Consider the following 27,594-nt stretch of genomic DNA (forward strand, 5'->3'; position numbering starts at 1 on the left):
CCCTCATTTCTGTTGTTTGCCCTCCAGCAACTGGTACTGAGAGAAACAGTGCCTCTGAGCACTCATCATGCATGCCTCTCGTTTTAGAAATAATCTGCTGTTTCAGCTGGAGGTGTGTTTTTCCCTCTCTTTCTGGCTCTTATCTACAGGAATCTTCCTCCCCGCCGTCAAAATGAGCTTGCGAAGTGCAGCACCCCTTTGCCAGCTACTGACCCTTCTCCCCGCCCTCCTCGTCCCAGTCCCCCACTTACGGCACTCTCTGTGCCCCACCCTGGGGGAAAGGGGAGGGGGCAGGGTAGTCTGACGTGTCTCCCCTTCGACGAACCTCGGCTGTGCCGTTTGCCCGGCCGAGGCTGAGCGAAAATAAATATTAATGCTCAAGGTGAACGCAGTGCGAGGACGTCGGGTGGGGAGTGTTGCTGACTCAGCTCATAGCAGGACCAGCGTCAAGTGCAAAGGGGGAGGAGGCTGTGCTGGTCCCTCTGCAGCACCAGGCCTTGGATGGATGCCCAGAGCTTGGGGAGTGCTGGACGTGGTGGCCACAAGGGGGCGGTGTGCTGCAGAGAGGAGGTTTGGCGGTCGGCGGGGTCCCGGAGGGGCCAAAATACTCTCTAAGTCTCCCTCTTTTCCAAGGACAGTCCTGGGTTTACAGAAGTCATGCCAGTTTTTTATTTGATCCCGGAATGTCCCGCTTTTCCTTTGTTGTTGTTTAGTTGTGTCCGACTCTTCGTGACCCCATGGACCAGAGCACGCCAGGCACTCCTGTCTTCCACTGCCTCCCACAGTTTGGTCAAACTCATGTTGGTAGCTTCGAGAACACTGTCCAACCATCTCGTCCTCTGTCATCCCCTTCTCCTTGTGCCTCCATCTTTCCCAACATCAGGGTCTTTTCCAGGGAGTCTTCTCTTCTCATGAGGTGGCCAAAGTATTGGAGCCTCAGCTTCAGGATCTGTCCTTCCAGTGAGCACTCAGGGCTGATTTCCTTAAGAATGGATGCGTTTGATCTTCTTGCAGTCCATGGGACTCTCAAGAGTCTCCTCCAGCACCATAATTCCAAAGCATCAATTCTTCAGTGATCAGCCTTCTTTGTGGTCCAGCTCTCACTTCCATACATTGCTACTGAGAAAACCATACCTTTATACGGACCTTTGCCTGCTTTTCTTTAAGACGTCCCTATTTTCATTGGAGAAATGTTGGAGGGTATGGAATAGGACATCCCTATCTTCATCAGAGAGATGTTGGAGGGGACATCTTTATTTTCATCTCCAAGTAGGTTTGGGAATCTCCCAGTGGAAACGGTGAGAACTTCTGCCAGTGGTTGTAGACCAGCCTTCTCCAGTCTGGTATCCTCCGGAGGTGTAGTCCAAAACTTCCAGAGGGCACCAAGTTGGAGAAGGCTGGTGTAGACAGTTCCAAGCTGGGTGGACCAATGGTCTGACATGGTATTCCAACTTCCTGGTTCCCTCGCTTCTGGAACCTCTTTTTAGTTGGCCTCCTTGCTGGTGTCCTGGGCTCTGCAAAGCAGCTGGGAGAGTGGATTAGGGATGGTTTTGCTTCAGCAGCTCAGACCTTCAACCACATCCCCAGGCCCCAGGTAGCTGATGGAGTTTGCTGCATGCTGGCACCGTATGCAGGTCTTCTGCCTTCACCTTTTTAAACGCACCAAGGCACAGACGTGCAGCCACCCCGATCCTCCGCTGTACCTTTGGTCCACCGTTCTCCTTCCCCGTTCTGGAGCAAAAGGAGATTTGCTGGCTCCAGCAGGCAGTGGGCGGAAGAGGACAGGGGGTTGGCGGAGGAACAGAGCAAGAGGCTCAGCACCAAGAGTATTTTAGGGTCCTCCTTTTAACTTGGAGGATGTGCTTTCAACTGGGAGGATATGGTGCCTCTGTTTGGACTCTCAAAGGCCTCTTCAACAGCAGGTGTTATGCTGCTGTTTTTGGCATCCGTGTGTCGTGGGAGACAGTGGAGTCTGCCTCTGGGGGTGAAGTCAGGCTGCTATATGCTGCTATATTAGCAGCACTGAAGTCACCACCCCGGGGTGCAAGCCTGAGCAGTGTGTATGGAGTTCCGGGGCTGCCCAGACAAAAAGACCCCCTCTTGGCCTTGCTGGTATGGCCCAGAGGCAAGCAGAGCAAGGCGTTTGGTACCAGCTTGGCTGCAGGAGTTGCTGCAGGGAGGTATACAAAGAGCCATCCAACTGCCTTAGGGACTCCACTACAGATTTGTATAGAGTTTACTTAGACTTTTCTTCTCCTGACGATACTTCGCAAGGACCAGAGTTTTCTTTCTCCCAGATGGGCTACCTTTCTAGTCCCCTCTGCCCAAGCTATACTGCAGTGGATCATTATGGCTGTGCCCAGAAGTGGGTCGCTGTGCCAAACTCGGTGTGCCCGCTCCATGTGCCTCACGGGGTGTGTTTCTCCTGCCCCTCCTGCAGGTGGCAGCGCGGAGGCCACGGCCGAACTTTCTCCATGAGGAGGGGTAGAAGATGCCGGCTTTGCCCGTGCTGCTGCTGCTGCTGATTCTCGGCTTTGCCCACAAGAGCCTAGAGGTGCTGTCGTCTCTGCGCATGGGTAAGTGGGGGACATCCACGGGGTGGGGTGGGGGGCTGATCTACAGGGCTGCTGTTGTGGGTGGCTGGATCCTAGCGGTGAGGCAACAGTGCTAGAGGGCAACCTGACCGGGTCGGGTTGGTGCTGGGATGTGGATAGACTTGGAAAGGATATATTTGTTAGGTACCGTATTTTTCGTCCCATAGGACGCTCCGTCCCATGGGACGCACCTACTTTTTTGGGGGGGGGAAATAAAGGGAAAAAAAATTTCCTTTATTTCCCCCCCCAAAACCAGGTCGGGGAACAGTGGGATGGCGGTGCTGCGCCTCCCCGCTGTCCCCCGAGCTTGTGGGGCTGGCTCATGTCTGCCTGGCGCGAGGGGCGCTCTGCTTCAGGGCGCCCCGCCCGTCGGGCGGCAGGCTACAGTCCGCAGCATGGGGAACCCTCTGTTTCAGGGCGCCCCACGCGCCCCCCGGGTGCGCAAGGCTTGCCAACACCAGCGCGGAGCATGGGGCGTCCTCCGAAGGGCGCCCCGTGCTCCGCGCTGCCAGCTGCCGCCCGCAAGCCTTGCGCTCTCGGGGGGAGATCCCCCGGGTGCGCAAGGCTGGCCAACATCAGCGCGGAGCATGGGGCGGCCTCCGAAGGGCGCCCCGTGGTCCGTGCTGCCGGCTGCTGCCCGCAAGCCTTGCGCTCTCGGGGGGAGATCCCCCGGGTGCGCAAGGCTTGCCGACACCAGCGCGGAGCACGGGGCGTCCTCCGAAGGGCGCCCCGTGCTCCGCGCTGCCAGCTGCCGCCCGCAAGCCTTGCGCTCTCGGGGGGAGATCCCCCGGGTGCGCAAGGCTGGCCAACACCAGCGCGGAGCACGGGGCGGCCTCCGAAGGGCGCCCCGTGGTCCGTGCTGCCGGTTGCTGCCCGCAAGCCTTGCGCTCACGGGGGGGGGGAGATCCCCCGGGTGCGCAAGGCTTGCCGACACCAGCGCGGAGCCCGGGGCGGCCTCCGAAGGGTGCCCCGTGCTCCGCGCTGCCACCCGCAAGCCTTCGGCTCCCGGGGGAGATCCCTGGGTGCGCAAGGCTTGCGGACACCTGCGTGGAGCACAGGGCATCCTCTGGAGGGTGCCCCGTGCTCCGCGCTGCAGGCTGCCGCCCGCAAACCTTGCGCGCCCGGGGGAACTCCTCTGGGCGTGCAAGGCTTGCGGATAGCTTCCTGGAGCCTGGAGAGCGAGAGACGTCGGTGTGCACTGACGCCTCTCGCTCTCCAGGCTTCAGCGAAAGCCTGCATTCGCCCCATAGGACACACACACATTTCCCCTTCATTTTTGGAGGGGAAAAAGTGCGTCTTATAGGGCGAAAAATACGGTATATATTTGTGAGTGCCATCCTTTTGCTGCTTAAAGGGGATGCTTAGATAAACCAGTTTTAGCCTTTTGGTTTAAGTAACTCAGGATGCTTTAAGGAAGACTGGGTTTTCCTGGTCTTTCCTCCTTAAAACAATAATCAGTCTTGTAAAAGTTAAAAATAACATTTACTCGCCCTTCATTCTTTTTTGAAGAGTAAAAGATACAGCAGCTGAAACAAAATTTAAAAATTCCTTCCAGTAGCACCTTAGAGACCAACTAAGTTTGTTATTGGTATGAGCTTTTCTGCGCATGCACACTTCTTCAGATACACTGAAACAGAAGTCACCAGACCCTTATATATAGTGAGAGGGTGGGGAGGGATATTACTCAGAAGGGTGGTGGGAATAGGCTGATAGGTGTGGTAAATCTGTTGACGACTGTTAAGGACTGCAAATGGTCTTACAGGAAAAAGCAAGGGGTGAAATGGCTAAAAATAGCTTTATCATGTATAATGAGATAAGAATCCAATCCAACCCAATCCAATCCAGAAGGATTTTTTTTTATTTTGTTTCGACTACAGCAGACCAACATGGCTACATACCTGTAAGTACCAGTTACAGATAGGTAGCCGTGTTGGTCTGCCATAGTCAAAACAAAAAAAATTCCTTCCAGTAGCACCTTAAAGACCAACTAAGTCAGTTCTTGGTATGAGCTTTCGTGTACATGCACACTTCTTCAGATACACAGTGTATCTGAAGAAGTGTGCATGCACACGAAAGCTCATACCAAGAACTGACTTAGTTGGTCTTTAAGGTGCTACTGGAAGGAATTTTTTTTGTTTTTACCTGTAAGTAGATACAGCAGCTTTGTTCAGGCAGGCTTAAAATGGTAATCCAGCTACAAAGACATAGCATATTTTTCTGTGTATAACACGCCCCTGTGTATAAGACAGGGACTCTTTTTTGGGACTCCAAATTGAGAAAATGGGGGGAGATTGCCCAGAGTTGTTGAGCATTTTTTTTGGGGGGGGGATTGCCAAAAACCACAGGACCAACACAGCCAATCGCTCACCCAACTGCCGCAGCAGCCAATAGCCAGCGGACCTTGCATCACCGCCAATCACCAACAAAAACACCACTAACAATCTCCTGCTCGCAGCACCACCAATTGCCTGTCCTGCCTCTCCACTATCTGTGTATAAGACGACCTGCAATTTTTTGCATATATTTTTTATGCCATTGGATAGCTATTGGATGGAGCCTGGCACACTTCCTTGTGCTGCTCTGCTCTCCGTCAGTTTCCGCAGCGTAGAAACTGTTGCACTGTGTGTGTAATAAATCAGGCTGCACGCAAGCGTTCTAGCTTATCTCTTACAGTCTTTAATCGTGTAGAAAAACAATATAAATCAGACCCGGTGAGCGAGCACACATCTTGCTGCCTCACCGTCAGAAAGACGGAAGAACACTGACACACAGAGAAAACACTCCCCTCTGTGAAACCTGGCCACGCCTCAGAATGTGAGACGTCACTCAGAACTTCTTAACCCTGTAAGTTCTGATTCTCTCCACACCCCCTCTCGTCTCGCATCCTGAGGGAAATTGTGAACATACATTTACAGATCTCTGAGAGTTCAATCCCCTTTCCATTGCCTTTCGCCCCTTCCTGGCGTCTTTGTCAGGCAACTGTTGAACCTCCTCAAAACTCCCAGGTTCGCACTGTGCGAAACCAACCCACGCACTGGTGGCCTGAAACCTCTCAGGTGGAATTCCCTTCGTTGCTCGAGCGGATCGCCTGAGCACAAACTCAGGTGCTCCTTCTGACCCACTGGGGCCAGCAAGTGTGTCCTCTACATCAGAAGACTCCCCCTCTGACTTAGTGCGTCTTCGGGCTTTCTTTACTATGCTAACAGGAGACGAAGGCTCACTCTTGGGCTCTCTTTTAACAACCTGTGGAGATGCCCAACCCTGTTCTTGACCCTGGTCATCAACCTGGTCCTCATCAACAGGTTCAGCCTCTAACTCTCCTTCCTCCTCAGAATCAGACAGACATTCTGAGAGAATGTCAGGATTCGCATTGCGCCTTGACCAACCATCCTGCTCACAGAACTCAGCATGTTTGCTGATTAGCAGCTTGGTCTGATCACCTTCTGGATATGCAAACCTCCACCCCTTTGTCACAGGTTCATACCCACAGAAGATCATTTTCTGGAACCTAGGGCCACCTTGCTTTTGTTGAGCTTTTGGCACCGGCACCAAGGCCTGTGACCCGAAAACACGGAAGAAATGCACCTTCGGTTTCTCTCCATGGAGCATTGGAGTCAGACTCAGCCAATGTTCTCACATTTCTGCTTGGTGATGAAGGTGGACGAGTAAGAGCAATAGAGAAAAGAGGATGAGCCCAGGCAGGTAGCAGAAGTTATATGGCAACTCACACCCCCTTTCAGGGCATATTGGGAATGTCTCTCACAGAGGTCTCTCTAGCAAACTTATAGGAAAACTCTGTGAGCTCCAGCTCCTATCTTGTGCCTTTCTAGCAAAACATCACTTGTTGGTTTGAGTGGACTTTAAATATCTGGCAGCCGTTTGACGGCTCCATTCTCCATCCTTGCGTCCAGGTGGCTGCAGGGGGAATAAATCAGAACAGGGAAAATGTGGGGAATGGAAAGACATTTCGTGGGGTCGCGCGAAAGCCGCTATTGATCCCGTTTGATTGCCTTTCTGCTCCGCTTTCCATTCAAATGAGCCCCAAAGTGGATTGCAAGCAATAAACAGAAGCAGCACCGACAGAACATTATATAGTTACAGCACAACTCAGAAAATATAATTAGCAGATAATCAATAAAAACAATTACACAACAAAACTGTAACAAGTACGCTAAAGACCATTACATTCAGAACCGCTGCCACTGCTACCACCCCCAGCTCAATCGTCTTTCTCTCGACACAATCCATTAAATCACAGAATCATAGAATTGTAGAGGTGGAAGGGACCTCAAGGATCATCCAGCCCAACCCCTTGCAATGCAGGGATCCCAAGCAGAGCATGCATAACAGATGGCCAACAGACCTCAGCTTTAAAATCTCCAAGGAAGGAGAGTTGACCACCTTCTGAGGGAGTTTGTACCACTGCTGAACAGCTCTTACCACCAGAAAGGTCTTCCGTATATTTAGTTGGAATCTCCTTCCTTGTAACTTGGACCCATTGGTTCATTTCCTACCCTCTGGGGCAGGAGAAAACAAGCTTGCTCCACCTCCCATGTGATAGCCCTTCATAAAATACACACCTAGTATACAAGAGGACAAAACACCCACAGCAGAACCACACTGTAACAAGCACCCTGTCTCCCAAGCACCAAGGGTGCAATAGGATTGATCAATGTGATTTGCAGGTGAGCACTTCCTGCAGATACCATCTCATCAGGAGGTCCCTTCCATACGATGCAGGAACTGGGCCTTTAGTGGGGTGGCTCCTACCCTTTGGAACTCCCTCCCACTACACGTCAGACGGGTACCACCTCTATTTTCTTTTGCGCGTTTATTGAAGTTCTTCCCTTTTCAACAATCCTTTTCAGTAGGGATCACCGTCCTGATTTGCTCACGTACTGGATTCGAAATGGTTTTTACATGCGAAAGCATTGTTTGATTCTTCATCACAATATTTTTTGCGTATGAGGTTGTGTGAAGTTATTTCCCCCAAGTTGCTGATGATTGTGTTGCAAAATTGCTTCGAGATCTTTAAAGGGAAGCGATTCATCAATGGTTCGCCCAACCCCCTGGAGCAGAATTGGGGAAGGCAGTGTGTTTGGAGGGGGAGTCTGTTGCAGAAGCAGAAATCCTTGTGCTGCTCGGATGCTTACATACTTAGCATTCTGCAGGATACAACCCATGACCAACATATAAATGTGTGTCCCATGGGCAAAGGCCCTACCCTCACTCAGGCTGCTGCACCCCTAGCTCTAACTCTCACTGAGGGATTGAGATAATTATGTACCCATTATGTACTGAGTTGAATAGGATTCAGAATGCAGCAGTCTGATTGGTCCTAGAACAATAGGACCCAGAATGCAGCAGTCTGATTGGTCCACAGGAGCTATCCAATCCAGCTCCAGGTGGAAGTGATTCTGCAACCTGATTGGCCTACAGGAGAATCCCGGAATTAGCCTATCACGTGGGGCCCATTGTGTAAATAATGTATATAAAGCAGACATTCTGGGGGAACATCCATTCCTCCTCACCACTATGAGCTGAATAAAGAGCATGAAATCCACTCTCGACTCCGAGTATATTTCAAGTTCACATTGAAAAGGCGAGGCTTCCTCGTTCACCCTTTCCAAAATGGCTTCTCCCCAAAGAATTCTGGGATATTTCAAGACCCTTTCCCTCAAGACCCCACACTGCACCACCATTCAACACCCCCCCCCCAAACATAAAACAACAGAGGCAGTGATATATCTTTGCCCAACAAATTGGCAGCAAGGCCCATCCTATCTCTGTTCCCCAGCAGTTCTGTTCCGGTGAGAGTTGAAAGGGTAAAGGCACCTTAGGGCAGGATTAGAGAGGGCAGGATCCATCCATAACAGGCAAACCTCAGCTAGGGATTGCTGTCTGTGTGGCTGCTGCATGCTGTACGTTCAAGTCTTCCGAAGCTGGAGGAAATGGTTGGGTTTTTCATCCTCTGCCAGAAAAGTGGGGAGGGGGCTGCCTCTGTGATCTGAGAAAGGAGCAGCGGGCTCTGGGAATGGGGGCGGTCCTGCCTGCCATCTTCCTCCTCCTCACTCTGTGCTGCCTGTGCAGAGCTAATCAGGGAGGAAGGTGGGGGACAAACCCAAAATCTGTTGGCGGTGCCAGACGTTGGCTGTGGCTCCGGCGGCTGTGGTCCTCTCTGCCTTCCGCCCTGCCAATTCCAGCAGGAACCAGCTGCCGCTGCCTGAAGGGAGGCGAAGGGCCATGGCTCAGTCCTGTCTTTCAAGCAGAAGGCCCTGGGTTCAATCCCGGGCATCTCCTGGTATGGCTGGAAGAGACTCCTGCCTGAAATGATGCCAAGCCACTTCCAGCCAGTGTAGACAGTCCTGAGCTAGATGGACCGAATGGTCTGGATTGGCACCAGGCAGCTTTCGATGTTCCTCTGATCAGCAACCCAGGACCCTCCGCTTTCCCGCTGCTTGTCAGTCGCAGCCCCCGGTTCCCTGGCATCAGCTGCCTTCTCCAACGCAAGCACATCTGGTGGGGCTGGTTTCTGTGTAGCAGCAGCCATTCCTACTGGCTTCAGGCACTCCTGAAGCGCATCATGTGCAGATGTTAGGAGGCGACAGTGCTTAAGTCTGCACCATCAAAAAGCCACACGCTGCTTGCTTTTTGTTGTTGTTGTTGTTGCTGCTGCTGCTGCTACATGATAGATGTTATTTTCTGGTCAGCTGGCAACTCTACTGTGGTGGAGACAGGGCTGAGTGCAGGTGGCATGCTCTGAAAGCTAAGCTGGTCTGGGTCTGGTCAGCGCGTCAGTGGGAGACCTGAGGACCTTATACACGCTGCCTTGAGCTCCACAGAGGGAATAGAATTGCAGGTTTGCAAAGCCAGAAGGGACCTTGGGGGTCATCAAGCTCAACCCCCTGCAATGCAAGGAATATCAGCTAAAAGCATCCATGACAAGTGAAACAAATGAAGAATGGGCAGGACACGCGAGGCCCCCATGGCAGCTTCCCACCAAACCAATTTAATGGCGCCTCCAAATCTGCCACTGAAAAGGTATCACTGGCAGTGTGCATTCTGGCAAACCCTCAGAGGGCCACATGCTCAGTGGGTAGAGTGTGAGACTCTTAGTCTCAGGGCCGTAGGTTTGAGCCTTACATCGGGCAAAAAATTCCTGCATTGCAGGGGGTTGGACTAGATGACCCTTGAGGTCCCTTCCAACTTCTAAAATTCTATGATATGATTCTATGTCAGTGTCAGGTGGGGCCAAGGATTAAAATAGGCAGAGCAAGGCATTAAATTGTAACCGTACAGTAAGTGAGCTTCTACATACGCTGGCATGTGTCTTTCTATCCACCCAGACAAGCGAGAGATGTTATTAAATGACGCATTCCAGCCAGGCAAAAATAAAAATTCAGGGTGTGAAATAGGGCCAGTGTGTGGCCTGAACCTATTTTTGAGGGCTGGATGGAGAGTCCCATTTGGCCCCTGAGATCCCCCTACCCCTGTGTTGCAGGAAACACATATCATGTCCATGCAGTACAGTACAGTGGCTAGATGCAAAAATAGGGCAGGGCTTTTGCACCTTTAATAGTGGTGCAAACATGGGAAATTTCAGCAGGGGTAGCAGGCATGACACAACTAAAGGTACAGGAGCCCTGTACCCTTTTGCACCTGACTACCCTAAGTGCCATAATGGAGGCACCGTAGTAGCTACAGGTGCAGCAGGGTGCTCTCAAGGAAGGTGTGAAGGTGCTTGCCCTTCCTTCTTCCTTTGTAGTTGTAAGTACACTGCCTGCACTCCCAGAGCTTCCACTTGCCTGTCACGGTTAACGGTCATTGACAGAGCTCTCCCCCTTCATTACAGGAGTCCTGGCAAAACATGTCATCTGCTCTCATTGCTCTCTGTGGAGCTAGTGATGTTGATTCTGGGGGAAAGGAATGCTTTGGGATAAGGAGTAGTTTCCTGGCGCTCTGTGCTCCTTAGGAAGGCTGGCATAATTTTAAAAAGACTTTGCAGTTTTAGTTCGCGGGCTTAAGGCAACCATTACGCCAGAGATATTGTTGGACTCCAGGGCCCATCAGCCCCTGCCGGTATGGCCCCTGACTAGGGTTGATGGGAGTTGGGGTTCAGCAACATCTGGAAGTCCACAAGAGTTCCATTCCTGGTCAAAGCCCATCACTCTAGCCCAATGGTTCTCAAACGTTTCCTCTGTGCCACACTTTCAGAAGAATAATTTGCTTGCACCACACCAAAATTTTATCGATAATAAATACAAATGGAGGGCCAAATATTGCATGTTGAGATTCAGAGACAATACAAGGGCATTAAAGGAGGACAGCTTTAAAGATCAGGTTCGAGCCAGGCATGCCTTTGACGTTGCAGGGGCTGGTCCTTTGGGGCTACTGGAAAACTGCCCCACCAATCTCCTTCTGCACTCAGCAAGCCATTGCCTGCCATCTCACTCACAACGTGCCCAGTTGCCTGTTCTTCCACTGTAGCTTCAGATTTGCCCTTGTAGAATTGAGCAGGGAGGAAAAATGGGGACAAACCCAGAATCAGATGACTCTGCCTATCATTAGCTCTGGCTGGAACGTTGTTTAGGGGTTTTTGTTTTTGTTATTGACATTATTATTATTTTTTGTATCCTTATTTTAGATCTTATGATTTATGTGGAAATTGTTCAGTTTCATTGTGTACTTGCTTATTTGTTGTTTATGACTACTTTTGGTATGCTTGTAATTATGTGATTTTTTTTATATGTTGCAAGCCGCCTTGAGCATGGCTTTGACTCTGGAAAGGCGGCCTACAAATAGAATTATTGACTGGTTGGTTGGGTCCATCTCCCCTCGGCCTCCCTGTTTTCAACCCTACCAGACCCAATGGGCATCAACCACCACTGTTCCTCACTTTCTTGAGGATGAGATGAGAGATGGAAGCACTGGCAACAAGGATGATGGCTGAAATCTTACCATCCCTTGAATCTCCCTGAGCAGTGGTATCGGATCCTTGGTGCCATCTGGCATCCAGGTTGATAGCGTCTTCTTGGAGATGAGAAACTGACACCCTAAGCTCCTCCAATCCCATCAGGCCTGATGGGTGTGAAAGCGTGCCATACTTTTTACTCTCCTGGTCCCAATGGGCAGAAGCCATCCCTGTTTAGGGACCCCTTGGGTGCTCATGAGTGATGCTTGCAGAGGAAAGAATTTCCGCCATGACTGACTTCTTGCTTTTCTTCTCCCCTGCCTTGCTGTTCCCCATGACCAGCCGCCATTTTGGACGACCAGACAGTGTGTGGCCGGGGGGAGCGACTGGCCTTAGCCTTAGCACGCGAGCACATCAACAGCATCATCGAGGTGCCTGCCAAAGCCCGAGTCGAGGTGGAGATCTTCGAACTGCAGCGGGACAGCCAGTACGAGACCACCGACACCAGTAGGTTGTGTGTGTGTTCGTGTGTGACACTGGAGTGTGAAAGGATCTACGAAGCTCATGGGGGGCGGGGGGGGGGGCTTACCTCACAAAGAATATTGTAGAGTTGGGAGAAGGTTCCAAAAATGGCACGAGATGATCAACAGGATGGAGAGACTCTTCCATGAGGAAAGTTTGCAGCGTTCAGGACTTTTTAGTTCAGAGAAAAGGCTAGTAAGCGGGGACATGATAGAGGTTTGTCCAGTTATGTATGGCATGGGGTAAGTTATTACTGCCCCCAATTGTGGAGGAGTAATAATAATAATAATAATTTATTATTTGTACCCTGCCCATCTGGCTGGTTTCCCCAGCTACTCTGGGTGGCTCCCAACAGAATATTAAAAATTTGATAAAACATCAAACATTAAAAACTTCCCTAAACAAGGCTGCCTTCAGATGTCTTTTAAAAGTCAGATATTTGTTTATTTCCTTGACATCTGATGGGAGGGCGTTCCACAGGGAGGGTGCCACTACCGAGAAGGCCCTCTGCCTGGAAGATCATAGCCATTGTGTTTGGTAGCCATCAATAGCTTTCTGCTCCATGAACTTGTCTTTTAAAGCCGTCTAAGTCAGTGGCCGTCACTTCCTCCTCTGGGAGAAAGTTCTATAGTTTAACTATGCGCTGTGTGAAGAAATACTCTCTTCAATCTGGCCCATTCAGCTCCACTGGAGATCCATGAGTTCTGGCATTAGTATAAAAGGGAGAATAGCTTTTTCCAAGTCACATCCTCTACACCCCAGATCATTTTATACATTTGCACCATGTCATCTTTTCCTCCAAACTAGAAAATTCCAGATGCTGCCACATTTCACCATAGGGGAGGATAGCTTTTGGTAGAAGATGAACTGTAGGCCAACAGAAACAGCGCTGTATGTAGGTTGTGAATACAGGGCAGAGTGGGGGACGGAACGGGACAGGACCTTCTTCCATTCCCTGACTAGGTTGGAAGAGCTGCAGACTTTGAAAGGTGATGCAGATGGTTTGGTCAGAGGTCTGGGGCATCAGGGTAGGTGGACAGAATTACAGCCAAGGCAACTTAATCACCCTCATGGCCAGCTGTGAGAGCCAGCGGATGAAGATGTTTGTGTGCATGTCATAGGGTGACCAGGAGGAAGTGAAAAGGCAATTTCCATGAGGTTAAGTGTGCAAGGCCACGTGGGTTTGCTCAGGTGGTCTGGGCACAGGTGTGAGAACAAACTGAAGAGTACAATAATAATAAATCTGTATAACCTCTTTCTCCTGTTCTCTTTGCCCCTGCACTGCAGTGTGTCAGATCCTGCCCAAAGGCGTCGTTTCTGTCCTGGGCCCAGCCTCCAGTCCGGCCTCTGCTTCCATTGTTAGCCACATCTGCGGGGAGAAAGAGGTAATGACAACTCCATCATCTTCGTCACCTTCATGAGCCATAAAACAACCATGTAAGGTTGGTCACTGTTATATTGCAGCTTCGGAGGTTGAAAGGCGCAGTGGCTTACCTACAGCCGCCTAGTAAACTTATGCCCAAGAAATTTTCCTGGTCCACAGTTCAGCTACCAATCGCATATACTGTAATGACATTATTATTACTACTGTTAAAATCATTACCTGCCCTTCACCGACGGATCCCAAGGCAGGTTACAGCAAACGAATTAATTCAAATTAATTCAACCGTTCTGAATTAATGGCTGCCTAGGAAAGCCTGTTTAAAATTTTCGGAGCTGCTGGGGGTTCTTATTACAGACCCCATCCTTCTCTTCATCTCTGTCCTAAATCCTACTTGAAGCTCCGGCTGCTTTTAAAATTTTTCTCAACCTCTTTCTGCAGTCGGTGACAGAAAGGGGAGGAAATCTGGTTCGGTAGCCCACCCAGTATATAATAGACTTCCCCAAAGGCTTTGATTGCTTTAAGCAGTCTATGGAACTGTAATTAATTTGCTGCATGTAACACTTGTCACAAGAGTTTTCTGTTCTGCAGAACCTGATCTAAATGAAGACAGCCTCTGTGCTGACTTCTCGGCTGCAGAGGAGGACATGGGGTGGCTTGTGTCAGCCCTGTAAACAAATGGCTTCTTTCTCTGCTCCAGATCCCCCACGTGAAGGTGGGTCCTGAGGAGACCCCCAAGCTGCAGTACTTGCGCTTCGCCTCCGTCAGCCTCTACCCCAGCAACGAGGATGTCAGCTTGGCCGTATCCCGTATTCTCAAGTCCTTCAACTACCCCTCGGCTAGCCTCATCTGCGCCAAGGCTGAGTGTGAGAAAATGTGGCTGAGCTCTTTGGCGAGGAACGGAGAGGGCGAAGTGGGAGGGGCTCGTGGGGGTGGGGCCAGCGGGTAGCCAATCAGATTTCACAGAGATGTGAGCCATGGGGATGGAAGTGGTTCTCAAACGTCATAACTCTGGCTTTATTGGGGATCGTTTTAAAAATATGTGTTTTTAAATTAAAATACAGTGGTACCTCGGGTTATAAACCTAATTCGTTCCGGAGGTCCGTTCTTAACCCAAAATCGTTCTTAACCTGAGGCACACTTTTGCTAATGGGGCCTCCCGCTGCCACCTCGCCACCAGTGCGCAATTTCCGTTCTCATCCTGGGGCAAAGTTCTCAACGCAAGGTACTACTCCCGGGTTAGTGGAGTTTGTAACCCGAAGCGTTTGTAACCTGAAGCATTTGTAACCCAAGGTACCACTGTACTTGTTTAGTGCCATGCCTAGTTTGGACCCAGTGACTAGATGTGAAGAAAACGGAGCTCCTTCACTTCCTTCAAAGCTGAATGCTGGCAGACTTGGTCAGGGATCCCACTGCCTAGTGTTGGCACCACCACAGAGAAGACCTTGCTTGGATTACCTGAAGCCCTAGCCTCCTTCGAAATTAGTATTCAAAGCAGGGCTTCCTCTACTACAGTTCTGGGCACAAGAATATATATATAAAAGCAGAGGTGTTCAAATGCTTTTATGTCCTGATCGGATGGTTCCCGGGCCAAGTCCTAAGCTCTTAAACCAGGCGGGTTGGGCTGGGCTCTGGCTTGGGCGAAATGTTGGCGCAACCCCTTGTTCCTTTCGCATCCACCAGGCCTGCTGCGATTGGAGGAGCTCGTGCGTCAGTTCCTCATCTCCAAGGAGACGCTGTCGATCCGGATGCTCGATGACACCAACGACCCGACGCCGCTGCTCAAGGAGATCCGGGACGACAAAATCTCCACCATCATCATCGACGCCAATGCTTCCATCTCTTATCTCATCCTCAAGAAGGTGAGGAGAGGCAGTGGCAGGCATGGGTTTTAGGGTGCCCTGCAAGAGGTCAACATTTCATGACCCTCCTCAGCCCTCATGCTCCCTTCCCAGAGGTGGGTAAGGAGGCGCCTGCTTTTGAAATAATAATAATCAATAATTTCTGCCTAGGGCTGCCGTTTCCCTGGGATTTCAAAGGTGGAATTGAAGTCTGGGGGGGAATTTCTGAAGGGCGGTGCTTTGTCCTGGATCTTAGGGAAGTGAATTGGAAAATTGTGTTGTTTTGGCATTTTTGTAAAAAACAACACCAAAAAGACACTCAACAACTTTGGGGTCTTCCCAAACAAAAACTTTTTGGGGTTTCCTGGTTTTTACTATTTGAAATATGACAACCCTAATTCTGCCATGGGGGCTGGGGGCGGGGCTCTTGTTCCTTGTGCTGCCAAGCCTAGAAACTTGATTCTGTCCTGGGGAAGAAAGCGCCACACTGATTTCAGTTAGCGGTGTGGGCTCTGGGGTTCGGGCGGCTGCCACGAAACCGGAAGGCAGCGGCAGGCCTGCACTCAGCATCCCACGGATCGCCTCAGCTTCTGTCGGGGTTTTGCAAGCGTTGCCTCCGAGTAGCTCGAGGGCTTTTGCAGATACTTGAAAAGAATCCTCGAAACGCCCCCGTCCCAATCAGCGCTCCCCCTTTCCCCGCCCCGCTTTGAAGAGCTGCTCGTGGGAAAACGGTTGCTGTGGGCAAAATCCTGCCGCGTGCAGGAGACCCTTGAGGTAAAGAGAAGCCCCTGTGGCAGGGTGGCTTTTTGCCTCGAAGTGTGGATGGTGGCGGTGGAAACGATCAAGTTTTTAAAATATCCCTTTAAAGCGGTTTGCAAAAGCCCATGAGGGCTTGTGAAAACGCTTGCAAAAAATAAAATAAAGGCCTGTAGTTTGTAAGGTGAACCGGGGGGGTGGCGGGTGGCGGGATGTTCAGCCATCTTAGTTAGGATTTCAGCAACACCAGATTTTGAAATAAGAATGCAAGGCAGCCACAGCCAAATTAAAACGGCAGAAGTGGAAGCACAACTATTGCTGGGATCATATAAACTCCAGTTACATTGATAGGGAGTGGAGTGTTTAATGACAGGAAGGTTTAAACACAACAGAGCCCATTTCTTGCAGGAAAAAGATGCGGCACTGGTTAGAGCAAGCGCGGGGAATGTTTGGCTCTTCAGAGGTTTCTGGACTACAACTCCCACCATCCCCGGCCATCAGCCATGCTTGCTGGGGTTGATGGGAATTGTAGTTCAGCATTGGAGAAAGGGGGTAGTTCTTTTAGTTGCAAGATAAAAGGAAGCGCTTCTTCTAACAGAGCGTAGTTAAACTACAGAATGTTCTCCCAGAGGAGTCAGGCATGTCCGCCCACCTGGGTGTCTTTAAAAGGGAGTTGAAACAAGATTTTGCTATAAACAAGATTTTGCTACAAAATGAGATCCCGCTATATAGCATGACGAAACGAGATTTCACTTACATAGCATGACAAATGTTTGTGATTTTATTAGGACCCATAAGAACTGCTTAGAGGTTTTGACCAAAAAAGAAGCAGCAGTATAAACTTTTTTTTTTTAAAAAAACATATTTTAAAAAATAAGATGCACATGCATTTTAAGAGGCAATTTTCCTTTTAAAAACAAATGTATATTTTGAACTGATTTTATGTATACTTGAGCTGTTGTTTTTTTTAGGGCAACTTGTTTTTGACTCCTATTGAAAAATCTCTGTGCCTGTTTTATGGTTTGTGTAAACTGGTTTGCATTTTCTAATAATTGTATTGATAAAAAAAAGGGGGTTAGAAAAATTCATGGGGGATAAGGCTCTGAGAAGCTACTAGCCATGATGGCTGAGATCTGCCTCCACGGTCAGAGGCAGCCATGCTTCTGAATACCAATTGCTGGAAACAACAGGAGGGGCCTCATCCAGCGCTGCAGGGAAACCAGAGCTGGTGAATATTGAGGGTCCGCCATTGGTGGGGGAGCTCAGAGACCTGAAGGTCCTTCCTGGAAACTGATTCTCCTCCTTCTCCTTTTTTAGGCTTCAGAGCTTGGGATGACGACCGCGTTCTACAAGTACATCCTGACCACTATGGTTAGTACTGCGACCATGCTATGCAGGCAAAGGAGCCCCTCGTGCGTGTCTGCGTGTGTTTGCGCATGTTCAAATCCCACCCTGGTTTGTGCACTGGAAAGGAGCCGTAGCTCGGCAGCAGTTAAACATGTGTTGTGACACAGATCTCTCACCCTGGAAGAGCTCCTTGCTGCTAGTTTAGAAAACGCAGCGCTGGACAGCACAGTGGAATAATAGCATAAACCAGTGTCACATCAGCTGAGATTCCTGCATTGCGTGGGGTTGGGCTAGATGAACCTTGGGGGTCTCCCTTCCAACTCTAGAATTCTACAATTCTATATTTTCAGCTTGGGTGGTTTGTAGGCACGTCAGAGAGTTCTGCTGAAAACGGTAATGGGGTGGAAATTGCCAATATTCTCTCACCCATTATTCCATGTCTGGAACAGAAATCAGTCCAATGAATACGGTAGAACTGTGCTTCCAATACCCTTTCCACATATAGCTCATTCACACCTCTGCTTGTCTTGCCTGTTCTCTCCCCCCAACCCCTGTTTTTTGCCACTGAATTGGAGCAACTGTGAACCAGGTTTTGTGCAGATGGACATTTGCTCGCGTTCAGTGCTAGAGAGCAGGTTTTCCGGGGCAAACTGCAAACCGCTCAGACCCGTGCTTTCTAACTGGCCAATGGGATCAAAAGCCATTGACAGATCAAATAAAAACAATAGGTTCACATTTTCCCCTGTGTCCTTCTCCCAATAAAAGTCATCATCCATCAGGGAGACCAAAGCTGGTTCATTCCTATAAACAGGTCTAAACCCAGATCGAAATGGGTTAAGATCATTTGTTTCATCCAAGAGTGCTTGCGATCGTCGTGCCCCAATCCTCTCGGCCACCTTTCCTCTGTTTCACCTCTGCACATGCTTGCAGGCACCCTCTTGTCCGGTCAGTACTTGCAGAGAGGCCCTTTCTCCTCCCCATAAAACCCAGACCTGTCTGATATAATATACAGGAGAGCAGGGGCAAAGCTATAGATGTGATGCTGCCAAAAAACATTATGTCGTGTTTTATTTTAATTATCGCTTTTTGGCTCAAAGGCTCCCCAAGCAGCAACTATAAAATACAATGCAAAGTAAATATACAATCACAGTGCAATGAATCAATCAAAGCAAGATAAAACAGCAAAATTACAATGTGCCTATAAATCACGCTAGCTATGCATTAGGAACGCACCAATTAACCCTCCTGTAAGAAACGGGGGGGGGGGGATCTATCAAGTTACCTCTAACTCCCACCTAGAGTGTGCACATCTTCCTGTGCCCAGTTTCCTCTTTTCATTTCAGAAATTGAACATTTTATGTGGGGTTTGGGGAAGAGAAGGGGGGTAATTAGATCTGAGGGCAGCTTTTTTCCAGCTGCAAATCTGTATTGGGGCTGCAGCTTGCATCTCCTTCCTCCCTCAACTGACCCCTGCTTCAGAAAAGGGAGTCCTTGTCCCCTTCTGTAGCGAAACATTGGATCTGGTTCAGCAATTGTTTTAGCAGTGACGAAGGGTGACCCTGCCACAGAAATTCAGCTGGAGGGTATGTTGGTGGTTTTTTTATATATGCTTCTTCTCACTGTGAAGGGATGCTCAGTCTCAGTTTTTTGGGTTTTTGTCCCTGTTTCGTTGGAAGGTGAAAACACTGGAGATTTAGAGCAGGGCAGTACAATGATCCAGACAGAATCATTTTGCAAGCCAGCTTCCGTCAACCCCTTTGCCAAATGTAAATTTGGGGCTGGGTATGCACCACATACGTAGGGACGCAGGTGGCGCTGTGGGTTAAACCGCAGAGCCTAGGACTTGCCGATCAGAAGGTCGGTGGTTCGAATCCCTGCGACGGGGTGAGCTCCCGTTGCTCGGTCCCTGCTCCTGCCAACCTAGCAATTCGAAAGGACTAAGTGCAAGTAGATAAATAGGTACCGCTCTGGCGGGAAGGTAAACTGCGTTTCCGTGCGCTGCTGCTCTGGTTCGCCAGAAGCGGCTTAGTCATGCTGGCCATATGACCCAGAAGCTGTACGGCGGCTCCATCGGCCAATAAAGCAAGATGAGCGCCGCAACCCCAGAGTCGGCCATGACTGGACCTAATGGTCAGGAGTCCCTTTACCTTTATGCACCACATACTTAAACCACAGGACTTCACCTCCTAAAGAATCTTGGGAAATGTTGTTCATTAAGGGTACTGGAAGTGGTAGTTCTGTGGGGGAGGAACTGCAGTTCCCAAGATTCTTTGCAGGGAGTCCTGCACTCCCAACGAGTCCAGCTCTGTTGCCCCTCTTGTGTTGGAATGTACCGTAGATTCTGGCGTATTAGGCGACAGGGCGTATAAGACGACCCCCAACTTTTGCTGTTCAGTTTTAGAGTTATAGAGTTATAGAGTTTGAGTGCCGCCAGGGGCAGAGCGCGCACCCCTCCGCTGCCTCTGCTGTCGCAGAGGTGAGGTGTTTGGCAGGCAGGCAGGTGAGCCACGCTCGGAAGGACTTTCTGTGTCCCCTTCTGTGGGGAGGGAGGAGCAGCGATGGCAGAAGGGGTGCCTCTGCTCACCGTCTCCCCCTCTTCCTTCCCAATGCGTATACCCGGCGTATAAGACGACCCCCGACTTTTGGGGTGATTTTCCAGGGATAAAAAGTCATCTTGTACCCCGGAACATATGGTAGGCTTCAAGCTCATCAGGGCAAGAACCTACCCCTTCGTGCTTTGTAGAGATCCAGCCACGCTGCTGCGTTAAATGCACAATGACAATAAGAATCAGCACGAAACATAAAGTGCCAATTAACCTGAAAACAACAGAAATGAAACAGCTACAGCCAGAAGCAGTAAAAAAAATGACAATCAATCCTGCCATCTCTTGGGAAAGTCTCAGGAAAACAAAACCACGTGGCATGTTCGAAAGCAGGACTCACCCCTGCATATCTGAGAGGTGGGTGAAGCTTTGTCCCCTCCTGCCATCCACCTGACCTTCAAAGATGGGGGCACAGATGTGCTTAGGGCTGCTTATACTGCAAGAAGAAAGAGGAGGGAAAGGTCAAGATTTTTCACCGAGGTAATGCCAATTATCTGCCTAACCCACTTCTTCGTCATCATCAACTTTTATTGCGCTAGCCGTAGGCCATCGCATCGTTCAGAAAAATAACAAAAGGAAAAACAACAATAACCATAAAAATCATCAGGTACCACACATACAATATGAACCACGGTCACAACTGCTAAGATGGTTTGTTGCATAAAATAGAATAGCAGAAGATTCTTTAGTAAAATGGTGACAAATTAAAGATCCGAATTCCCTTTGCAGTTGACCGCTATTTTATCTACTGTGGTTCTTTCCTCCTGATCTTCTTAGCTGCCAACGCATAGAGTGCTACTTTATAAGTTACAAAGTCATCGGTATCGCTCAGCAGCCATTTCACCCTTTCCACACTATTCCATTCGGAAAGAGGGGTTTTATGAATTGGTCTCTTGGGTCTATATATAACGGGCACTGCAATAAATAGCGGCACAGGTCCTCCACACAGGGTTGCCCACACAGCCAAAGTCTCTCTTTATAATGTACTTTGCCGTAGCGTCCGACCTAACCCACTTGAATTTTGCAAAATGCACAGCTTCTGCAAAAGTGCACCTCTTTGCTTAGATGCCAATCATTCTGCTCTTAAAGGGGAGATGCAAACAGGTGTGTAGAGCACTGAGCCCCTCACTCCATGACTGCTTAAAATCCTAGCCCAGTGGCTCTCTTCTTCTCAGCTCCTGAGATTTTGGTAGTGATCGCCCTCATTCTTTCAAACCTATCTTTACAGCTTTGAGGACCAGAAACCTGCTTTTTTTAAAACAAACAAACAGAAAATGAAAGCTGAGCTACTCAGGGCACACAATTCTGATCCTGAACCTGGAAGGTCTAGACTTGGGCTACATGCTACCTTGGCTACATTTTATGAAATAAATAAAAGCTTAATAAAATAAATTGCTTTGTGTAGGGCCAACCCATAGGACCTGATCAGGAATATGGAACAGAAATCTAGCCCTCCTATCAGCGGCGTAGCGTGGGTTGTCAGCACCCGGGGCAAGGGAAGTAATTTGCGCCCCCTAACCCGGGGCAAGGGAAGTAATTTGCGCCCCCTAACCCGGGGCAAGGCAAGTAATTTGCACCCCACGCCGTGGCGCCCCCCCCACAAGCCTCTATATTCTGCGCTTGTCAGGCTTGGCTGCTGGCCCTCCGTGGCCTGGCAACGGACTCAAGAGACCGGCCGTAGCGGCGCTGGAGGGCTGGTCTGGGGCCCGAGAGAAGCCTCGGAGAGTTCTCGCTGGGTTGACCTCGCAGCCTGGGTTACCCTGCGGGGCTGTTGTGAAAGGCGAAGGCGAGCGGCAGCGTGGCTTGCAGCGGAGCAAAGGGCACGACCACGGCGCCGGGACGTGCCCTTTGCTTGTGCCCCTTTGCTGGGGAGGCTGAGAAGGGCGCCCCTTTGCTGCGCTCCCCCAGGAGGTCCCCCGGGAGCAGAGCCCGCTGCCTGCACTGGCAAGGAGGATGAGCCCAGCTGGCAGGCCGGCCAGAGAGGAGCCTCGCAGGCAGCGAGTGGCTGGCTCCTTGCGGGCGGCGGCGGCAGCGCAACTCCCTCCTGCCGCGAGAGGCGGGCAGCAGCCGGGCCTTGGACCTGCAGCCAGGAGCGCTGCCTCTTCCTGCGCCCCGAGGGCTCCCCGCGCCCAGCAACCCGGGGAAAGCGCCGCACTTCCACCACTGGCCCTGCTTCCACCACTGGCCCCTGAACCCCAAGGCTGAGGCTCATGGCGCGCACCCCGGCTTGCAGCTCCTCCTCCGCCCTTCCAATGGGGCAGCGGCCCGCAGGGAAGAGCAGGCGCGCTCTCTGTCCCCAGCTGAAGCCGAGGAGGGCTTCTGGTAGCCCCGGGGTGGGAGGCGGAGGGGGGTCGCTGGCTGCAGCCGCCTCGCCTCGCCTCCGTTCTCCTCTCAAATCAGACACAGACGGCTGCTGACAGAGAGGAGAAGGGGCGGGGGCGGAGAAGCGCAGCGTGGGCAGCGGGAGGCGGCTGGGGGGGGGCTCGCAAGAGAAGCGAGCCCCGCGGGACTGAACCAGGTTCCTCTTCCCGGCTCCCGCAAAGCGACGTGCCCGTCTTGTGCTCTCCGCAAAAGGCGCCAGATCAAAGCGGCAAATGGTACAGATCCACACCATGCCCCCCGCGGAACAGTCATGCCCTCCACATCACAGGCAGCTCAGAGTTAAACTCTGCGCCCGAGGCTCTTCGGCAACTCCGGAGGCGGCGAGTGCGCCCCCCCAGATGTTGCGCCCGGTGCGGCGGGCACCCCTTGCACCCCCCACGCTACGCCACTGCCTCCTATGGGTTGGATAAACCACCTACCTTTGCAGAGCAGGAATGCATGGAATTGCAAGTTAAGAGCTGGGATGTTCTCCTACTTTGGGGCAAACCATAGAAATGCAATACCGTTCTTCGTATGGCTTTCCCATTGCTTTCTCCTAACCTATGGGGAACTGAACCCAGCTCATTTTAGGCTGTGCCTACTTCTTCCTACCTGCCCGTAGTATGACGGACAGCTGTCCTTTTGCCAGCTGTGGTGGTGTTTGTGATGGTGGTTTAGCTGGAATCGCCCCACCTGGTGGTGGCTCAGAGCCGCTGCCGGGAAGAATGCTGATTAACTTGTTCACCCATTCCGGGCCTGACCGGGGCTGACCCTGCTTTTGCTGTATCAGACTTGACGGGATCCCAGCCGGAGGCATACGGCTCGCCAGATGTTCCCAACGTAACTCAACCGTGCTCGGTGTGAGCAACTGGCTGAGTCTGCTGCTCCCCTGCAGACACCGCTGCCATTACGGATCTTGGCTGTCATGAGCTCTGCTGAAGGAGCATCGCTGGAACGTTTGCTGAGAAACCAAGCGATGGAGCTTCACCAGCTCCCCTTGCCCTGAATTGACAGCAATCTGCCAGCAGATTTTAGGAAATGAGCAATTCTGACCAAGCATTAATGGCCCAAAAGTCAGATCCCCCTCTCCCTGTACAGTAACTCCACCAATTTTTTAATTCAAAAAGGTGTATTCCAGTTTCTCTCGAAGAGAAGTGGGGAATTGTAAGCAGCAGAGGCACTCTGTGTACACTTTTCCTTTTTCTGTGCTGAATATTCAGTTGTGAATTTTTTTGGGTGTGTGTGTGTAAAAGAATTTTTTCCAGGAGCTTGATACTGCATGTACTCTCCCCAAAATTCCACTGTACCTTATTTTTGCAGGCTTATTATCACATTTGCAAACAGTGCAGGGCATGGGAGAAAAATACACATAGATGTTTCACCTACCGACCCCAGAATTTCTTAAACAATGAATTTCTACGAAGGTTCACAGCAAGACATGGTTTTAGGTCATGCTGATGGCCTTAAGTGCTGAAGTTCCAAAACTATTTTCATTCTGTGTTTGTCTTGTCGCGCTAGCAAGAAATATTAGCCGTGCATACTTATAACCAAATGGCTTCCTCTTAAAAATATTCCTTTGCAATTCTGGAAATAGGAGCAAAGCAAATGAAATATCTGATCTAGTTGGCAAAAACTGGTTAGAAAACACAGAGCTAAAAGGTGAAGCTAGGTGAAGAACACAGGGTGAAAAGGGCAAGCTGAGAGGTTAGCTATATCTAGCTAAACAGGAGAGTGAATATGTCATGTTTCTTTCAATGTTTCTATGAGATCATAGGCAACATTATCCAGCATTACTGGGCAACAAGAATTTGCAAAGTTAATTTTAAACTAAGTGCAATGATGCATTAAGCTGAGCAGACACTCCTGGGATAACTATCAATCTCTTTCCCTCTTAATAGTCATTAAACTGATTCATTAAAAAACATCCGTAGCATTAGTAATATTTATATCAGAACATTAAAATATCCCTGGCGTATTTATCCATAGTCGTAGACACACACTAGCAGGTAACAAGCCCACCGACAGCTCACAAACACAAGAACAGTGACAGAAGAAAAAGAAAACCAGAATTATTTTAACATATAGCAGCATAACTCTGTCTCAGAAGTAAGTCCCATTGAATTATGTGGGGCTTCCTCCCAGCAGAGTGGATATAAGGTTGTAATTGAAGATCAAGTTAGTGTTATTTGAACGAACAGCAGCATTCCAAAGGAAAAAAAGGAGGGAGAAAAATGCCTCCATACAAATTAATCTTTTGAGCAAAGCAAACAACAAATGTGGTTGCACAAAAATCAGGAAGCGTAGCGTTCCAGAACATTATGAATACCATCCATTGTCTTTACAAAGTTGTTAGTGTTATACATTTCATTTTCTGTGGCATCTATGTGATAAGCACGTTTCACTGCTGTGGCTGCATCCCAAATTCAAAAAGTAAATAAATAAATAAAACCAGAGAAGGAAAGAGAGAGAGAGAGAGAGTCTCTCCCCACCCTATAAATGTATTTTAGCAGCTGTGAGCAGATTAATGACCATTTCTACCTCATTATCTACACATCAAGATCATTCCGAATCCTTTAACGGAATCCTCAAAGCGCCATCTGTGAATTCATACCCCGTGGCTTGTTCAAACTACAATAACATGGAGAGCATCAATAGATTTTAATTTTCTCACACATTCCCAAAACATATGCAAATAGACACCGTGCAGTTTTGCCTGCACTGGTAACTTTGATTAGTGATCGACCGTAAAACAATTGAATTTTATTGGGTGTGGGTGTGGGTGAAGTAACATCGGTGTATTTTTGTTTGTTTCAGAGTGTTTCATTGAGTCATAGAACAATAGAGTTCAAAGGTACCCCCAAGAGTCATCTAGTCCAGCCCCCTTTATTGCAAGAATCTCAACTAGATCATATTTTCATTGCAACCGTATTCCACACAACCCCACTGATGGAGAAAGGGGGGTGCAGTGGGTGAGGTCCCAGGCTGCCCCCCCCAGGATGCTTGCCATAGGTGGTGCCCCCCTGGGACGCTCACAACGCCCCTGCGGGCAGCTAGCCCCGCCCCTGGGTGCACAGCATGTTCGCCGCTCCGGGTGCCAGAGCAGCAAGCTCCACTCTGCACATCCCTGAGCGCTCTTGATGAAGGACAGTGGCTCTGAGCTCATGCTTCTTGTGCAGAAGATCCCAGGTTAAATCCTGGTGTCACTGGGTGGGGGTAGGAGAGAGACCCCCACCTGCAATTCAAGAGTCACTGCCAGTGACTGTAATAATAATGTTGTTGTTTAGTCGTTTAGTCGTGTCCAACTCTTCGTGACCCCCTGGACCAGAGCATGCCAGGCACTTCTGTCTTCCACTGCCTCCCGCAGTTTGGTCAGACTCATGTTTGTAGCTTCGAGAACACTGTCCAACCATCTCGTCCTCTGTCGTCCCCTTCTCCTTGTGCCCTCCATCTTTCCCAACATCAGGGTCTTTTCCAGGGAGTCTTCTCTTCTCATGAGGTGGCCAAAGTATTGGAGCCTCAGCTTCAGGATCTGTCCTTCCAGTGAGCACTCAGGGCTGATTTCCTTCAGAATGGAGAGGTTTGATCTTCTTGCAGTCCATGGGACTCTCAAGAGTCTCCTCCAGCACCATAATTCAAAAGCATCAATTCTTCGGCGATCAGCCGTCTTTATGGTCCAGCTCTCACTTCCATACATCACTACTAGGAAAACCATGGCTTTAACTATACGGACCTTTGTTGGCAAGGCGATGTCTCTGCCTTTTAAGATGCTGTCTAGGTTTGCCATCGCCTTTCTCCCAAGGAGCAGGCGTCTTTTAATTTCGTGACTGCTGTCACCATCTGCAGTGATCATGGAGCCCAAGAAAGTAAAATCTCTCACTGCCTTCCCCTTCTATTTGCCAGGAGGTGATGGGCCCAGTGGCCTTCCTACCTTAGGGATAAGCAATGTTTAGGCTGGTCCATAATTCAAAAGCATCAATTCTTCAGCGATCAGCCTTCTTTATGGTCCAGCTCTCACTTCCATACATCCCTACTGGGAAAACCAGAGCTTTAACTATACGGACCTTTGTTGGCAAGGTGATGTCTCTGCTTTTTAAGATGCTGTCTAGGTTTGTCATTGCTTTTCTCCCAAAGTAGTGTGACTTGGTGTTGGGCAAATACCCTGGTTCCCCTTTCCATTGCCAAATCAGCTCAGGTAGGGAGCATGCTTTCTTTTAGCCATTGTCTTAACTCCAAGGCTCTGTCAGAGTCAGAGGCTGCAAGAGAGTGCCCACTTTGTATGCATAAGAAGATCTTGTGTATCTAGGGAGCTTAATGGATAGTGTGTTGCATTTGAACCAATAAGACCTTGGTTCAGTCCTTTCTCTGCCATGGGGCTCACTGGGTAATAGCCTTGGCTAACCCCATCTTTCTCAGCTTATCCTACCTCACAGGGTTGTTGTAAAGCTAAAATGACAAAAACCCATTTACAGTGATGTGAGCTTCTTTAAGGATGGAATATGAATGGGTTGGAAATATAAAGAAGTATGATGGGGATATACAGAAATAAACTCTCAGGTTGAAGAATTAGACCTAGCTGAACTGGCATGAGGAACAGATGGAAGAAATTGGGAGACACAGAAACACACACGCAAGCTAATGTAATGCATAAACTGCAACACAATGTTTTCATGAAATATAGCACCAATTAAAATGAACAATGCGAATTTCTCTTTGTATCCAGAGCAAAATGATATTAATAATAATAATAATTTCCAAACAGGAATAGTATAAATAAACCTGATGTTTAAAAACCGAATGCATATGGCTCATAAAGTATCACAGAGCACACAAAAAAAAAATCAGTAAAACCGAGCCATTAAAATAACAAGCTGCAACCAAACCCAAATGCGTTTCGGGTCTTGATTTCCCTCGGTGGTCTCGTTAAAGCTACTTGGCAGCAATAATAATAATAATAATAATAATAATAATAATAATAATAATAATAGTAACTCAATAGATTATAAACTAGAGGTTAGATGAGCAAATCACAAAAGAGCATCGTCTGCAAATATAGTAATTCAGAATATTATAACCTGATTAAAGTAATTTTAAAATCCAATAAAAATGGCGTGAGGAAGACCATTGTTGCTTTTCCTGTCTCTTGATCAGGAAGAAGGTTTCTCCAATCTGAGGTTAGTCCATTGCACTCCAGGTGTGCTGAAACCCTGCCTCCTGCAATTTCCTTAAACACAGGACACTTGACTGCATGCTGTACTTTCCTGTGCATAAGACCAGGTGT

The 27,594-nt window shown here is 49.4% G+C and overlaps 1 protein-coding gene across 1 annotated transcript in view; it reads left to right on the forward strand.

Annotated features, from left to right (window-relative positions):
* Nucleotides 1–27,594, forward strand: part of GRIK5 (glutamate ionotropic receptor kainate type subunit 5) — a 95,850-nt gene that overhangs the window by 35,476 nt on the left and 32,780 nt on the right. Inside the window, exons 2-7 of the mRNA XM_083753693.1 lie at nucleotides 2,441–2,576; nucleotides 11,848–12,012; nucleotides 13,315–13,412; nucleotides 14,109–14,274; nucleotides 15,092–15,270; nucleotides 17,323–17,376. Of these exons, the coding sequence (XP_083609819.1) occupies nucleotides 2,492–2,576; nucleotides 11,848–12,012; nucleotides 13,315–13,412; nucleotides 14,109–14,274; nucleotides 15,092–15,270; nucleotides 17,323–17,376 (747 nt within the window). The 5' untranslated portion in view covers nucleotides 2,441–2,491. The remainder of the gene's footprint in view (nucleotides 1–2,440; nucleotides 2,577–11,847; nucleotides 12,013–13,314; nucleotides 13,413–14,108; nucleotides 14,275–15,091; nucleotides 15,271–17,322; nucleotides 17,377–27,594) is intronic.

The sequence above is a fragment of the Podarcis gaigeae genome (genome assembly GCF_964106915.1).
Source record: "Podarcis gaigeae genome assembly, chromosome: 8".
NCBI lineage: Eukaryota > Metazoa > Chordata > Lepidosauria > Squamata > Lacertidae > Podarcis > Podarcis gaigeae.